Source organism: Ptychodera flava, chromosome 10 (genome assembly GCF_041260155.1).
Source record: "Ptychodera flava strain L36383 chromosome 10, AS_Pfla_20210202, whole genome shotgun sequence".
Lineage (NCBI taxonomy): Eukaryota > Metazoa > Hemichordata > Enteropneusta > Ptychoderidae > Ptychodera > Ptychodera flava.
Window position 1 is genome coordinate 7875182 of NC_091937.1, and position 16208 is coordinate 7891389.

The 16208-nt window shown below is 39.0% G+C and overlaps 2 protein-coding genes across 2 annotated transcripts in view; one reads left to right on the forward strand and one right to left on the reverse strand.

Moving 5' to 3' along the window:
* The window catches only part of LOC139141898 (uncharacterized), an 11402-nt gene extending 10307 nt beyond the window's left edge, over positions 1 to 1095 (reverse strand). The window contains exon 1 of the mRNA XM_070711656.1: positions 935 to 1095. Coding sequence (XP_070567757.1) covers positions 935 to 1059 — 125 coding nt within the window. The 5' untranslated portion in view covers positions 1060 to 1095. The remainder of the gene's footprint in view (positions 1 to 934) is intronic.
* LOC139141897 (monocarboxylate transporter 13-like) lies at positions 1069 to 14958 on the forward strand. Its single transcript, XM_070711655.1, has 7 exons — positions 1069 to 1254; positions 7957 to 8131; positions 8952 to 9137; positions 9577 to 10148; positions 11085 to 11289; positions 11953 to 12117; positions 13652 to 14958. Exons 2-7 carry the CDS (start codon positions 7990 to 7992, stop codon positions 13795 to 13797), a joined length of 1416 nt encoding a protein of 471 aa, XP_070567756.1. The 5' UTR covers positions 1069 to 1254; positions 7957 to 7989; the 3' UTR covers positions 13798 to 14958.
* Positions 14959 to 16208: the final 1250 nt, after the last annotated feature.

A 16208-nucleotide genomic window follows, 5' to 3' on the forward strand; every position in this document is an offset into this window, starting at 1 on the left:
GAGTAGTTTTCTTTTCTCCCCTTTTATTTGAGTATGGGACATCATATTCAATGCCAATTAAATTTGTTTTCATTAACCCCATGATAACTTTCGTGTGTTTCAGTAATGGAGCCTCATTAAAGAGAAAGTTCATTCTGTTATCTCTAAGTAAAACATGGAGGACAGTCAGGACTAGCTCTGTGTGGCAGGGCTATGGGCCTCCCACCACAGGTGGACGTCCAGCTACAGCCTACATGTATATAGTATAGCGGTGGTACCCAGCCCAGTAGCTGCAAAATTGTAGCTCTACGGTGAGGCGGTCGGTGAGTTTTGGTTTTTGCGACATCGCTCACTGGTGAGCGATGTCGCAAAAACCAAAACTCACCGACCGCCTCACCGTAGAGCTACAATTTTGCAGCTACCCAGCCCAGGTGCCACGCAGAGCTTTACCTCCATGACTCAGGGATAAGCATTTAAAAATTAGGATCCACCGTTAGTATTGTTTAGTAATAATTGCTCTATGAAAGCTTCTTTGGCAAGATTATTTGGTGGGAGTTGAACACAATGTGTAAATAACATTTATTATGTTGAGTAGCACTAGTGGATATTGTCTCGTTCGCCCCAGTCTCACAGCTGCAGTGCAAGGGTAAAATCCCTCTTTTGTTATCCAGAACTTTACGTACATATCCTTACCTTCATTTATTTATTTACCGTGAGTAAATTTGTATAAATTAGTAGTATAACGGTCTCAAACTAACGGTTTTACTCTCAACAGGGAGATTACACCGGAAGTGATGAGATGGGAAGGCTTGGGCGCCTAACGCTCCATAACAACGAGAGTAAACAAGAACTATATCGCGCGAATTTGCACACAAAAAGAGGCAAAGTTTACTAAAAGTTTGGCTAATGACACGATAAATACCTAATGTATTCATTCCTTACGAAAAATCCTTACCTTATCGGAGCAGACTGCCCATGAAGGACGAAATCGTCGTCAGGGTTCCGAAGCGACCACCCGTACATCTTTGATAACCTGGGACTTCCCTCTGACACAGCCAATACGACACTGCGATATGTCATCACGCAAGCGCAGTACGAACACTTAAGAGATGCAGGCGAAGATTAAGTTCACGGATCAAAACGCAGCGTCACGGGTCTGTAAAAAAGTACATAATGATTACGTAGCGCTGACTTGAACTAGTACTTGCACCTATCAGCTGTACTTACCAATCGTGACCGGTTCGTTCTCATACAACAATTTGGAAACAATCAAAGGTAAGAAGATGATGCGCTCGCATCGAGTGCAGCCCACTACTACTAGTACTAGCTACATTAACACAGGTGCTGGGTCACGGGTGCTCGTAGTGTTGCTTCGATGTAGTCAGGCCGAAGACCGAACATCAGTAGTGGCTCTAGTTCAGTAGTAGCTAGGTGGGCCTGCTACAGCTACTATCCAGTTTCGGCTTTCAGCCTGACACTCTATGACTTCGGTCTAATGTCGAAGCAACACTGCGTACTGCGAGCGCCTGTGCCACTGTGTCTGGTAGTGATCCAGCCCGCATCAGACTCAAAAGAGCAATGATGCAACACAACGTTGCATAGCAGTTTTAGCACTAATGAATTTTAGTAAACTGCTGGCCCTGAAATGATGAATGCGAGCGACCGAGATAAGTTTAGAGTTGTCGCAATGAGTAAATCTTATGAGAATCAGAATGTAGATACGATTATGCATAGGTATATACACCGGACCATAGAGCCGGGGGGGGACCGTCGACCGACAGTCCCTATTTAAATGACAATGACTGTGGTAGCCTGATATGGCAGGAACAATGGAGAGCATTCAAAAATAGGAAAGTTTCGTCGTCATCTCTAAATCTGGCTCTTTGCAGTTTTCAAACAAGAGGGATGGATGCCTGAAGAATTTGGGAGGTCTGGGGTCTTCTTTTGAAAGTACTGACTGCCTGTATGTTGTTCGTGGATTGCACAATATAAGGCCGTGTTCAAAAAAATGGTGGTGATTGGGGAGGGGGGGGGGCTGGAGGAATTGTGATTGGAATTTCTTTTTTTCTCAGATTCCCCTTCAATACACTAAAAATTTTCAAGTCCCCCAATATGATCAGAAGTTTTCAAGCCCCCCTTAAACGGGAAATTACAGGACAGTGAGCACAATAGGGGGATTACTGATGATGCAGTCATTTGCATACACTGGGCGGAGAGTTTTTGAATTCTCATAGCATCGCTTTGACCGTATGATGAATTTGAATAATTATGATGGGCACTTTCGTAACATACCGGTATGCAATTATAGGGGTCAAATGGTCGTACAGGGAACACATTTTGGAACATATGCGTTCTACCACAAAAAACGGAACATTTTTTCAGTTTATTTTTTACTCAAGTGTAGTTGCTATGTATTCACAGACATCATATGCAAGATTTGATGACATGAATGCCTAAAACATGGCAAAATTATGGGATTCTGGGACTAACATTCCAGCTTTTGGCCATACAAATTTTGACGTGGGCACTATCCAGTTCAGGCTCCGAGAACCGGATAGTGCCCACGTCTATGAATATTCAGCGTGAACGAGGGCGATAAAACTACAAAGAAAGCTTCCGATAAGACTGGCAGGAACGCAAACACATTATCTCCTCTGAGTCCCAAATTCTACAAATGGCTCTTCTAAGTATTTCTCTGCACTCCCACCTGGTCAGTCCACAAGATTGGATTTTCGATAGTTGAGAACGGCGACACCAAACGTAGACTGAAGATCCGTCGCGTCTACACCAAACGATGTGTCCATTGTCCATTGAGTTGAAACGGATACTAGCAAACTATTAAAAGTGAATGTTATGTTATAAAATACCAAAGTCACCATTTTTGGTCGAAAATGAAAAGAAATGCGTTGCGACACACAATAATTTCGAGTATTTAAGCCCCACAGTCCCTCAAACCACGGCCATACATGAACGCGCTCGCGTATGTCCGTACGCTCTAGCTAAGCTGACATTGAATGGTATGCATACACGTCAGCGACGAGTGCTACGCTTGCGATCGTGTCGATCGGTACGACGGTAGTGACATGAATCATGGTCCAGTTCAAGTGACTTGAATGACTATATACAAAACTGTTTTGATGTTTTCTGCTCTGTTATGGACAAGGGTCCGGCATTCACAGGTGCAGAACATTTCGGCCAAGGGACATAACACTAAAACAAAACCTAACAACTTCGCCTTTTGTAGCGCTAGCGTTCCCGGGACAAGGATTCGTTCACCCGGACCCGTACCTTGATCCCAGCTTTGTACTTTATAGCCGGCGGTTAACTGTTTTTATCTTTTATCTAATGTAAGCCTAGTGTAGCCATGTGAGATATATATATGGTCCAATTTCGATATATTGTAGTCTAATTTTGATATGCTGACTTATTCACTATATCAAATCACAGACAAACAGAAAACTCAACTCACTACTAACATTGCCGGTCAACTTCAAGAATCATGTCTCAATTTTCTCCATTCTCTTCCAATAAACCCGAGACAATTTTACTGACAGTATTACACTGTTACAAACCAGTCTGTTATGATGGACTGTGTATACACTAACGTTTTCGATTTCATAAACCAGAATTCAGATCTCTCCGTTCAAGAGACGAAGTTTCTCTTAAAACTCAACCAACAAGACTCAAATTATGATGATCGTTCTTTCTTGTATGTCGCTGTAGCAGCAGCCATAGCTCTCGTACGTTGCGACGGAAAAACTCTTTTTCCGTTGCATGACTTGGGGTTTTCCCGTTGCAATCCATATTCGTCCGGGAAAACGAGAGCTACGACTGCACAGATGAATAGACTTTCTAGTCATATTCGGTCAGCATCAAGTACTGAAGTTTTGAAATCTTGACTAAAGACCTGCTTCTTTGAGAAAGCATAGTCATGCGACAAGCGCCAGTGAAAATTTTCTTTATACTTTGTCTGGAAAACTTAGGTGATTTTGCTCAGCTCACGTCTGAAGTTGCACTAAAATAGCGTTTAGGACCCGATAAACAAAATGTTACACTTGTTGGGGGGTGTTCGTGATAAGTCGAACGGCGTTTCTGTCCTATCACTGGCCATGCTTGGTTTAGGCGTCAAATTTAAAATTCATTGTTATCAGTCAGTACATATTGACACACACACCCACCAACTCATTAAGCTGGCAAAAGCTCTCGCAGAAATTTGTATGGAAAAAGCTGTCATGAAGTTAAGGACGGCACGTCCGATCAGTAGCGTGGCTTTTTTACATTTACATGGATTTACGATAATCCGGGTTTTAGAGGGGAAGTCCTGTTTAAATTATTATGTAGCCGCATATTTATCAAAGAACGGTAAGAGTAAAAGTAAACATATATTGTGTACTTCTGCATGCAGATGTTAACACTACCTCTTATCGGCACTGTTGTAGAGCCATATACCGTACCTAGGGCAAGTTCGCAAATTCATTCATTTTTAAAATGCATCCGTAGACTTTATGGATTTATCAGTCTAAACCAACTTGAGTTTATCCAACTCTGGCAAGGTCAGTGGCACCAGCTGGAATGTACACAAAATGACAATCATGAAAGAGTATGCAAATTGTGAATTCCTGACTACATTTTACCAAAGTGTGAAAAAGTGAGAACAGTGACCTAATGATAAAATTTTTTTTCTCAAAAGTATAAGATATGCTACTTATGTTTTAGCAAATTGACAATACTGGAAGGTTAAAATACCGGTATTCCATCAAATAAATGTTTTAATCTCAGAAATTTTGGGTGTTATGATGGCAAATTTGGTAAAAACTAAATGATTCCATTTTGTCACACACTTTTTCTTATAAATTGGAGTCTTTACTGTTCAAAATTTTACTTTTGTGTTATTGTGCGATTAGATGAGAACATTTCATTCACTGCATGAATTTGAAATGAATGGTTTTATATATTGATTTAAGTGATTTTAGAAAAACTGACTTTTCGTCGTACATTTGTATAAAATAAAGCATGGTGACCCCATTTTTTTCTGTAATATTTGATCATCCTCTATTTCTCATATGCCAGAATTCAAAAATCCATGGTAGCTGTTAGTCTTCTAGTCTTCTATGTGTTGCTCTCTGATCTGATCTTGTGTACAAGTACATATATGTTTCACTGTCAATTGAGTGTCATATGACCCAAACTCTTCTTAAAGGGACATTATTTGTATCTTTTGACCTCATATTGTTGCAAACGAGCAGTTGATAATGTTGTTCGACTTACTGAAAGATGTCTAAAAAACGGTCGACCATAGACAACTTCCATCCCGTTTGCGTACACTGTATAAAAAAACCTTGGGTCAGGGGTTAATGGTGGGCTACTTTTAACCTCAGAGTTGGCAAGGTGACCTAGTACCTGCGATCAGACCACACTGCTAACTGCTATCTGGGCCGCTGTAAGCATCCGCGTGTAAAAAAAAATAAACCACGCGAAGTGAAAGTCGAAAGCGCAGTATTGCAGTTTCGGGATTCCCTATTACCGATGCCGTTTGCTCAGTTACATTGTGACGGTCAGTTTTTCATGGAGATCTTGACGGCCAATCCTGCTCTTAGGCCTAGATACACTATTCTTTGCTGCTAGAGAGCACATTTTATAATGGGCATTTCAAATGCCTACAAGCTGCAAGAAGTCAACGACAAGGCCTATAGTGGCGGATTTTTTCGTTTCGTTTGTTCCTCCATATGCATATGACGACTTGCCCCAAGCCTGTGGGCATAGAAATGTGAAAACAGTGTAAAATGAAGGGATAAACTTCAGTAGACAGTCACGTTATTGTCGAGGTGATCGCAAAATTGAAGCAATGTACTTTGGCGACTGACACGTACATCATGTCACCGTCTGTGTGGCAGGGCTGTGCAAAATCGCTGGCAGCACCTCGTTTGCGGCGTGCAGTTTCTCCACCAAAAACAACCCATTTTTATTCCCAAGCTGGCATTGAGTTTCGTTTTTGAGCACACCACCCCGCCTGGGTACACGATTAGCCCTGCGTACAGGTCTGTGTGCTCCCGGCGTTATACGGCCTCCACGCCATATAACGCCGGGAGCACGCAGACCTGTACGCAGGGCTTAGGTACACGATGTGCTCAGCTGCGCTTCAATACTTACGCAAAGCCCACTTTTGGGAGTGGGTCGGAAACACGGAGGCCGTAAGAGACCGTATAGGGTCTGGCAACTGTCATTGCGATGTACTCACTTTTGGTTCGAAATGCGATTCAACTGATACAAATAATTACACAATGCACAGAGAATAACAACATTCAAACAGATCTTGTGTGTCGAGAGGCCGGGTCGAGAGGTGACTCCACTCGCGAGCAGTACATCAATGACAGCACTCGCCCGGCGCGGCGTCACGATGTCACCAATGCTACACCGTGCACTGTTCAGTCCGAGTGCGATGTTTCCAAGTTCAACAAGTGATCATGTCATGTTTGTAAAACGAACCAACGTAATTGCAAAAAAATACCCTAAAAATCTTGAAAGTTGACGAAGATTTGCCAACGATCAAATGCACAGACAATGCATTACTCTGTACCTGTTTCACTATCATCACAGCAATCTGACATTGTTTTAGTTTTACCATTGACCCAATATTGCGTCTATGGTTTTATTTGTTTCACAGTCCGTGTCATCGATACTAAAATCAAACTTACAAGCAAATGCGCTGCTTAGTTTCACTATTTGACAGTAAATTCTTAGAACGTGCATTTGTTTATGCGCGTGTGCTTCTCGATATCCATTGTGCTGAAGTTGGTGTGTAGGTCACAGGCCGTTCACGTTCCAGCTGTACTTTGATGGTTGACGTATGCGTAGTAATATTGGTCATGTGCTTGGGTTCAATAATGGCGGTTGGTTCAAATCGCGCGGACGCCCTTACCAACATTGAACCTTGCCGTAAACAGCAAGAAGGTGGTTTTACATATCCTTGAAGCCGTCCATAGTCACAATTTAGGTCTCCTATTGATTTGACCAGGGATTTCAGTCATCGAAAAAATGAAAAAAAAAGTCAAAAGATACAAATAATGTCCCTTTAATTAAACTACATCAGTGTCAGAGCTATCACTGTCACTGCCGTGTTCAGTGACAGTGACACTGCCCCTAGGCAGTAGCAGGGCAGTAGCTGTATTAACTTTGTATTCTTGTTCTACTCCCTACAACATGTTGAGCTGTTCAGTATTCAGCTTGCCAACACAGCCTATGTGTACCGTGCATTTGTATCATTAACAAATAACTTTCAGTCTGAACTCTACTTCAATTATCACCAATATTTAAACAAACGAGCTTTGTTGACAAATTGAATATTGTGTTTATTAGCATGCTGTAGAGAGACAGACACGAAGAAACTGTATTTGATACATTTGATAAATATTGAAAAAATTATTAACAGTTGCAGCTCCTGCTCCGTTACAAGGCCAACTTGTTGTTTGTACGAAAATTTAATGGCATTCATATATTTTCACAAAATGCAACAAAATGCTTCTAGATTTTGTGTAAATATTACTATATAAGAACCATTGGACGACATTCAAATGTTCGGAACCAAAATATTTTCAGGTCCCCCTATAAGCAGAGCAAAACTTTCAAGTCCCCCCTCGACTACCCCCAGAATTTTTGAATCCTCCCCTGAATTCCTCCAGCCTCCTCACCATTTTTTTTAACCCAACCTAAGGCCATTCACAAAATATCAGGACTTCTGCCAGAGTACACTCGCTGATTTTGTCAAAACACGCACGGCAGATTTCTTCAAAAGTTTTCATTTTATTTTGACATGAGTATGGTTTTTTGGACAGCAGAGAGCCTTCCACGTCGAAAGAGGTAACTGAATGTTGGATCTCACTGCAGTTATTTCTGCATTTCAATTCAATGTACATATAGTACGCATGATAAAATCCGCCATGATGAATTACAAACAAAATGTATATCCTTTTTTGACAGGCAAAATCTAGCCAACTTGCTAACAACAGCAACATGACGACTGATGGAGGATGGGGATGGTGCATTGTCATAGCAACCTTCTTGTGTACATTTGTGATTGCTGGTACAGCCTACTCATTCAGCATAATCTATGTCGCACTGTTAGAAGCCTTCGGCAAATCAAAAGCTACAACTGGTAAGACTGTATACACAGAAATGTGTATGTGGCAAAAAGGACAAAAAAAGACTGTACAGAAATATATTTGGCAACTTTGCTTTCAATTGTTAAAAAATATAACGTTAAAATTTAACTTCCAAAGTCAGTGTGAGTTATATGCTATTACTGGAATGCGAGAGAAGATGGCCAGATATGGGCACACAGTGTCGGAGTGGTCGGCCAGTTATGGGCTTTGCCAGTAAGAGTATCCATCCAATCAGAATACATGCATACTGTTTAATTGTGTGCATTTTTCAATGCCTTTTGTGGTGACATTTTTTAGTTCCCACCAAAGTTATCATGTGAAACTGATCTCGATGTGGTGCATTGGTATACCGGTATGTTTGCCACCTTCTTTGAAGTTAACGTTTGTGACAATTAATCCGAACCACTCAATGAGAATGACTGACCTATTCGTGTTCAGGATGGACCGCTGAGCGCTGTTCTCTGAATGATACCATGACCTCCCAACTTGCCAAGATCGCTGATGCGTCCATTGGCTGAGCTCATAACTAGACAACATGGCTGAATAGCTATTATTGTAAATGTAGAACAAGTATAATTAAGATGTCACTCAGATTGTCCTCGAATGGCACATGTTGAGTTTCCTGAATGCAAGTGGTTTAGTTTACATTAAGTATACTTGAAGACCTGCTACATGCAACTGTAACTTTGACGGTAGCATTTTGAGTGCTTGTTATAGCTGATTGATTCAAAATTTGTCTGCCAGTGCTGAAATTGTATGTTTTGTTATGAAAAGTTCATTGTCATGATGCACATGTATTTGATTTCTTCCCAGCTTGGATCGGTTCTATAAGTCTGTTTTGCTTTACACTTTCAATGCCTTTTGGGGTGGCGTTGGCTGGTCGCTTCGGACACAGAAAGATTGTCATGACAAGTGGATTGGTTGCAGTCATTGGTTTTCTATCAAGTGCCTTTGTCACAAACTTATACCAGCTTTACTTCACCTATGGACTCTTGGTCGGTAAGTTTATTTCAAAAATTGTCCGCAACACTTGGTCCAAATTTGATATTGACACGATTCATCCACCAATATATCTTGCTATTCAGATATGTCCAGTAAAAATGGTAATGCATGGATAAACAGTCTGCTGTTCCGATAACATGGTTTTCAAAAATGAGGTAGGCAGGTTGGCAGGAATTTTTTTTTTCCAAAATATTTTTATTTTAAATATGCATTTTTCAGGGGTTCAGGGTGGTCAAACACTGGCCACAACATTTCCAGTAAAATGTATCATAAAAGGAAAAAAAATAAAAGACATCCTCGTTCAAGCAAAAATTTTTGTTTGGCCTAATGGAAGATGTGTGGCATAAAAACACAACATGCAGACAGGCAAATGTACATGTACATGTATACGCCAATGCATGCAGGCATACTCACAATTGTAAATTTTGAATTTCAGGCTGTGGAGGTGGTATTGTATACATCACCAGTGTTGATATTGTGGGTAATTATTTCAAGAAGAAATTGTCCATTGCCCTTGGATTGGCCATGGCAGGAACAGGTGCTGGGCAGTTTGTGATGTCACTCCTATGTCAAATGCTTGTAGATCACTATGGATGGAGGGGAATGTTGATCTTCGTGTCAGGAATAGCGGCACATGTATGCGCTGCAGGTGCTCTCCTCAGACCTATAGGAAGTATGCAGACGGTCGCAAAAGACAGCCAACACCCTTATGAAGAGGTGGAACTCAATGAAAATAAAGTGGAAAAATGTGCAATGAACAGTCATAATGATGAAAGTATTAGCAAATCTGCTGAGGAAAAAGCGTCCCTGGAAGAGGTGGAAGTGATACACCATAAAGAAAGCAGGAAGCAGTCTGATGATGCAATGATCCATAATGAACAAAACTCTCTCTCATCGTTTTTTATGCGACTTTGTGGACAACAACTCATTCAGAATCCAGTCTTTCTCATACAAGTTGCCATTGGTCTGGGACAAAGTGCAGGAACGATAATAGTGCTTGTTCATATCGTAAGTGTGATCTTTTACCGATCTTGGAACGAAAAAAATATTGGCCAGACTGAAGAGTAGTGGGTCCATGATAAGCTTTATGATGATTTAACATTATCTTAGGAGCTGTCATATTGAGAATTTTTTATTTAATCATCATGAAAGCACAAGAGACCCTGATGAAAGGCATCATCAGACAAGCATTGATTATTAATAAATGGATGTGACCCAGTATCCTTCAGGAGTGCTGCTGAAATATTTAGTTAGCATGGCATATCGTGACACTTACTTGTCTGCTGAACTGGCAGAGAAAAATATTCAGTTTTCTTAGTACAGTGTTAGGTACATTGACTGTAGTATTTTAAAGACAAAATTTAAGGAGAAGCCTTTGATCCTTTCTGAATGATTTTGAACATTTTCTGTGCACATTTGTTCCATGTGAATGATATAACTGACAATCATAACTATGGAATACATAACAGTAACTTGTTGAGGGAAAGTTTTAGAGAATGCAACACATATCCATCTGGTTTTCCCTGTCTTACTGATGTCATGCCTCCACAGTCAAAGAACCTATGGGTATTTTGATTATTTTCTATTGATAATGTTTCACCTGAAACTTTTATTACATTTTCATCTGAAACTGTTTATAAAGTCCTCTGCAGTTACCCAATCATTTAGCTAGGTAATAGGAAAAAGGACCTATTCCCCACCTAGAATTTAGAAAGAGAAGTAACAAACTACCAGTATGGCATGAGTCAGGATAAGTTGACACAGACAAAATTCTGCAGAACTCACTTGCAATCCATATATACATTGGAGAGAGTACATGATGTATTGTACTTACAGTTAGAAACCCCAAAGGAAAAACCATTCAAGTCCCTATCAGAAGATTTGTGTTTTTTATTTGTACCATGGAAAACTTATATTAGACTTTACAAATTCAATATTTTCCAGGTGAAACGAGCACGTGAACTTGGTATAGCAGACACACCCAGTTCCTTCATAGTATCTGCGATGGGATTGGCCCAGTTAGTTGGAAGACCTGTGTTTGGTAGTGTTGGACACTCTCCAAAAGTGAAGCCATATGTGCTGTACAGCTTTGCCATGGCAACGTGTGGTGTTTCGGTTGCTATTAGCATTTACACAACAAGCTATGCAGGTATGAAAAATTGTTTTCCAAGTCCAACAACTTACTGTCAGTGATTGTCATGAATAATGGCTAGTGTAATTCTGCAACACCATATATTATTTTTATTTATAAAATGTATTGTTGACACGTTTTCACACAAAGAAAATGTGTATCATTGCAACTGCGAGAGCTTCACAAAATTAGCCTGTGACATTACACATTATCATACTGTATGATGCATCTTGTAATATATATCTTTATCAAAATATGTCATTATGTAGTTTAAGATGGAGCTGCATGTTGCCAACACAGTTTTTTTCAAAGCAATATTTCTCACCAAAGATGACAAGGAAACCCCCTCATTCTATATATATTCAAAAAGCAGCTTTTCATTAATTGTGTTTCAACATGTTGCACAAATTTAAAAAAAAGTCATGAGAAGCTTATCTGCTATCATACACATGACAGGGATTTGTAGGTAGTTTCTAGAACTACCGGTATGCCAGATTTTTACACCACAAGTGATGAAATTACAAGTTTTTCAGATCTTTTTTTTCAAGAAGATACAAAGTCAGGATAACCTAGATATCCCTAAACTCTGTAAATGTTGATGGTTGGTGTGATAAGTGTCAAAGTTAACCACATTCTTATATTATCATCCTTGTTTTTCCAACCTCCCGTCTTTATTTTCAGCTCAGCTGGTGACAATGATACTATTTGGTGCGTGCGTAGGTGGCTACATTATTCACATACCAATCATTATGGCATTCTTCCACGGCTCTGAACAGCTGGGAAATGGCACGGCAATGATTCTACAGACACACGGAATCATGGGACTGGTTGTCGCTCCCTTATCAGGTGTGTAGCTAATACAGGCAAAAGTGGATGTGTGTATGTAGGCATGACAACAACTAGCCTGAATTTGCCAATATGATGTTGAACAGGACCGATGCAAACTTTGCATTACTCTTGTTCTATGTCATCAACCAGAAATGCTTTTCTGCACAATCAGACCAATCTGTCATAATTGAAACCATGTACGTTCTCACCATAATTTTTTCCATACAGAAAATTTAGGATGCAATAAATAGCGCTGATCGCAAATGACGCACTGTTCTATCTCATTAATATGCATAAGTAAACATTTCTCCGCATTTTCCGTATAAACGACGAAAATAAAACCTGCGAGTGTTAGAATGGATATTTAGCATCACACTTATTCGTATGAATTGATGACTGAGACTACAAGCTGCAACAGCAGCCGCGCATGCAACAACAAAATTTGTCCGAATTTCAGCATGTTTGTCCGAAAGTCCGCGCGCGTGCAGCTATATTTAGTAACAATCCGAATTCGCGATCAACGCTATTAAAAGAAGTTACAGAAAGATTCCATTTGATCAACAAAGCATATCTTGAAGGCGTTATCAGTGAGACAGACATACTGTACATAAACTTCATTGAGATTTTTGCTTTGTAAATTACACTAATGTGGCTTGATAGTTACTTTTCATCAGGCATGTAGACTTATCCTGCAATTCTTAGAAACAGCTTAAAGTAGCTATTGAAGTAGAGTGGGATAACAACTATTTTTACAAGGGTAAACCAGTTTACATACCCGCTACAGATTTGTTCTATATTGTCAGCAAAGGTCACTATACTCGTCAGTTGGTTTATGACTGACTGATGAAATAGAGCGGCGAGTTTGCATTTTGTTTCATGAAAAATGGGTCCTTGACATAGCCTTTTGTTAGACAGTTTGATACTTGCTTGAATTCTAATAGAACTTTGCATGTATTAGACTGATAGTGATAAAATAAATTATGTTTATGGTATGGCAGTTTCTGTCAATGCTTGCACAACAGAGATTTTCTTCTATGTCTGCAAGTGAAAACATGGAACAAATTCATTCCTGTTGTTACGGAAACCTGTTACTGGATGGCAGATGAGTAAAATTTCTCATGTAATTAATGTTTCATCTCATATATACATATATATATATATATATATATATATATATATATATATATATATATATATATATATATATGTATATCATATAAATATATATATATATATATAATATAAGGGTTGAATGGCTCATTTGTATCTTGAGGTAATTAATCTGATCTCAATAGATTGCTTTGGGAGAATGCACTGTTCAGACCATCGTCAACAGAATACACACATACACATATATTCTGAAAGAAAAAATCTGGTGCAGCATAAGAGCTTGACTTTAATTATTTCATGTTGGTGCCATCTTTGATATGTTGTGATGTTCTGCAACAGTATCATTTCTCTGTTCATGTCCATAAACAGCATGGAACACCGTTATATATATACATTCACGAACAATGCATTTGATACATTCTATATCAAATTCTTTTTCCAGGTTGGATGCGTGACACATCTGGAAATTACATCGGGGCATTTTGGCTGTCTTCTGTATTATTCTCCATGTCTGCTCTCCTTGCCTTGACACTGCCACTTGTTGATGCTCAGGTTAAAAGAAGACAAGCGCGGAAGGAAATTTCCTGATACCCTTGAACTCTTTCATTTACGCAATGCAAGATGCGAGGTATATGAACATTGAAAGAGAATCAGTACTGTTGAAAAGGAAATCACTTCTGTTAATTGAAAAAACAACTCCTTCAGATAATTAATGAAACTCATAGCTTTCTAAGTGTACAGAGTGAGGAGTTAAGCAGGCTTTTTTGTGTGAAAGTGTATGTTTTTTGCTCTCATACACCAAGTTGGTGAAGGATTAATGATAATACTGGTATTTAAATTCCATTATATGTAGAATACCGGTATTACATAGAACATTGTTTTTGTTGGATCCAGATTTGATGTCATGCAAGTTACATGTAGTTGTCAATAAGCACTCTGGGAGGAATCTGTGTGTGATCAGTGTTCTGATAGTGGTAAAATGTACCCCATGATGCTTTTGAACATTGTCATGCTGTCATGAAAAAAACCAAGTTGTGATCTCTCCTTCATTCCGCTTATTCACTTTGCATTGCTTGATGATCAATGACTTAGTCACAGCTGTTCCTTTCCATATTTGCTGACGTCTTTACAGCACCTGTATGATAAGATTACACTTGATAAGATAATTCTATAATGCATTAAATTTTGTCATTGTCCTCTGTAGTCAGTAATGTATGTGTTTTGCTATATCTATCAAATATGATATCATGTTTATGGGATGTCCGTCTTTAATTGGTAAATACATGTGTCAGTATTACTGAATTTTCTGACGATTGAAGTGCTACTTTAAATTTCAAACATCTACATGTACTCAGAGTCAACAATAGTTTCAAAAAACCATTTTGCTGAGTCTGTATCACTGTCAACTGCAAAAACTTGAGAATATATTTATTTTATTTTATTGTTGAAGCAATATATTTAGTTTATTTTATTTTATTCTATTGTTGAAACAATATATTTAGTAGTTTACTTTTTTAGTAATATAGTTCACCAAAATATGCAAATGAGGCAGGGGATTGTAAAATTAAGCAATATCATTATCAATCAAACTTAATGTCTGATGTTTCTGACACTATCAGAGAGGGAGTCTTTCAGATTTCCTCAACCTTGTGTAAAAGTTGTGTTTATTTGTGAAAAACCTGACTCAATTTTCCTGTACATATGTCTATTTAAAATAAGATATTAATAAAGAATGTAAGTTTTTATGTATTCCTTCATTCAGACTGCTTGAACTATATGTTACTTTGGGTATAGTGTGATCACGTGTGGGTCATAAGACAAAGATGAATGCATTTCAGTTGTTAGCTGAAATTTAATGCATATTAAAAACACAGACACAAAGGATGGTTGTACTCTGGAATAAAAAAGACGCGAAGTGTTCTACTAACTCAGTATGCCCGAAAGATCACCTGATTGCAGCACAAACAAACACGTGTACAAGCGCATACAGAAATACAAGTATTTCTATGCGTGTTTGCGCACATGGGTTTGTTTGTACCGTGGTCATTTCGAATTGTGGTTTTAACCTATTGATCAATATCCAGGGGCAATGGTATATCCCTGCATCGCAACTACCTTTCCTGTCAGGCCAAGATTTGAATGACCCCAAAGGAGGGCAACGTGCTACCAATATGCACGTACTGACACAGTAGGGGCGTTGAGGTGTCGTTGTAGGCTTGGCATGTGGTATGGGATCCTGGATCCAATACCACATTGGACAATGTGGTACTACGGTACTCACTTCAGGCCCATGACAATTACCACATCGAAACTTTATTGAGGTTTATAGTCATCCAAATATAAGAAATAAATAACATTTCCTTTATTTGTTAGCTGCTACCCAGTAGTGACATTTTTGTATATAATGGAGGGTGGGTTGGAGTTTGATGATGTAAACTTGAGCCTGGTAAGAGCTAGAATAGCTGTACTGTGATGTTGGCAGTATGGGTGTGTGAGTTGGTGATGACTCAGAGGAGATGACGCAAGTAGATTTGATAGCGATAATGAGCAAGGGTAGGGAGCAGGTGCAGATTGGCTACCATTAGTGTGTGACATCATAGCTGATGATAAGGCGAAGCAGTGGTGTGATACAGCCTGCGTGAATCAGTGATGGCCTTGGTCTCTACTTCCCTACTCCACATTTATCATAATTACAGCAAAGCCATAATCACCCATTATCACAAAGAAACGACACAGTAAATTCCATGAAATTTGCTGCTTTATAAAACATTAATAGAAAATTGTTAATCGAAGTTTTAAAATAGACAAAGGTTTATTTTTGATATTTTTGTGAAGCACAGTTGCATGTAGGTTTATTTTTGGGAATATTAGAAGAAAATTTGTAAAGTTGTTTTCAGTACAACAAAGTTTGTTGTTGTAGTTTATTTATATTCTTTAAATATTCCCAAAAATTTGTAAAATATTTTTAAGTTCGGTAACAATTTGCTACTTTATGGTCA

Bases quoted from the DNA above. Each gene is read 5' to 3' on its own strand.
- LOC139141897 (XM_070711655.1), top strand. From the start codon at position 7,990: ATGACGACTGATGGAGGATGGGGATGGTGCATTGTCATAGCAACCTTC. The intron at 8,132-8,951 runs GTAAGACTGTAT...ATTTCTTCCCAG, and splicing joins CAAATCAAAAGCTACAACTG to CTTGGATCGGTTCTATAAGT. The intron at 9,138-9,576 runs GTAAGTTTATTT...TTTGAATTTCAG, and splicing joins CACCTATGGACTCTTGGTCG to GCTGTGGAGGTGGTATTGTA.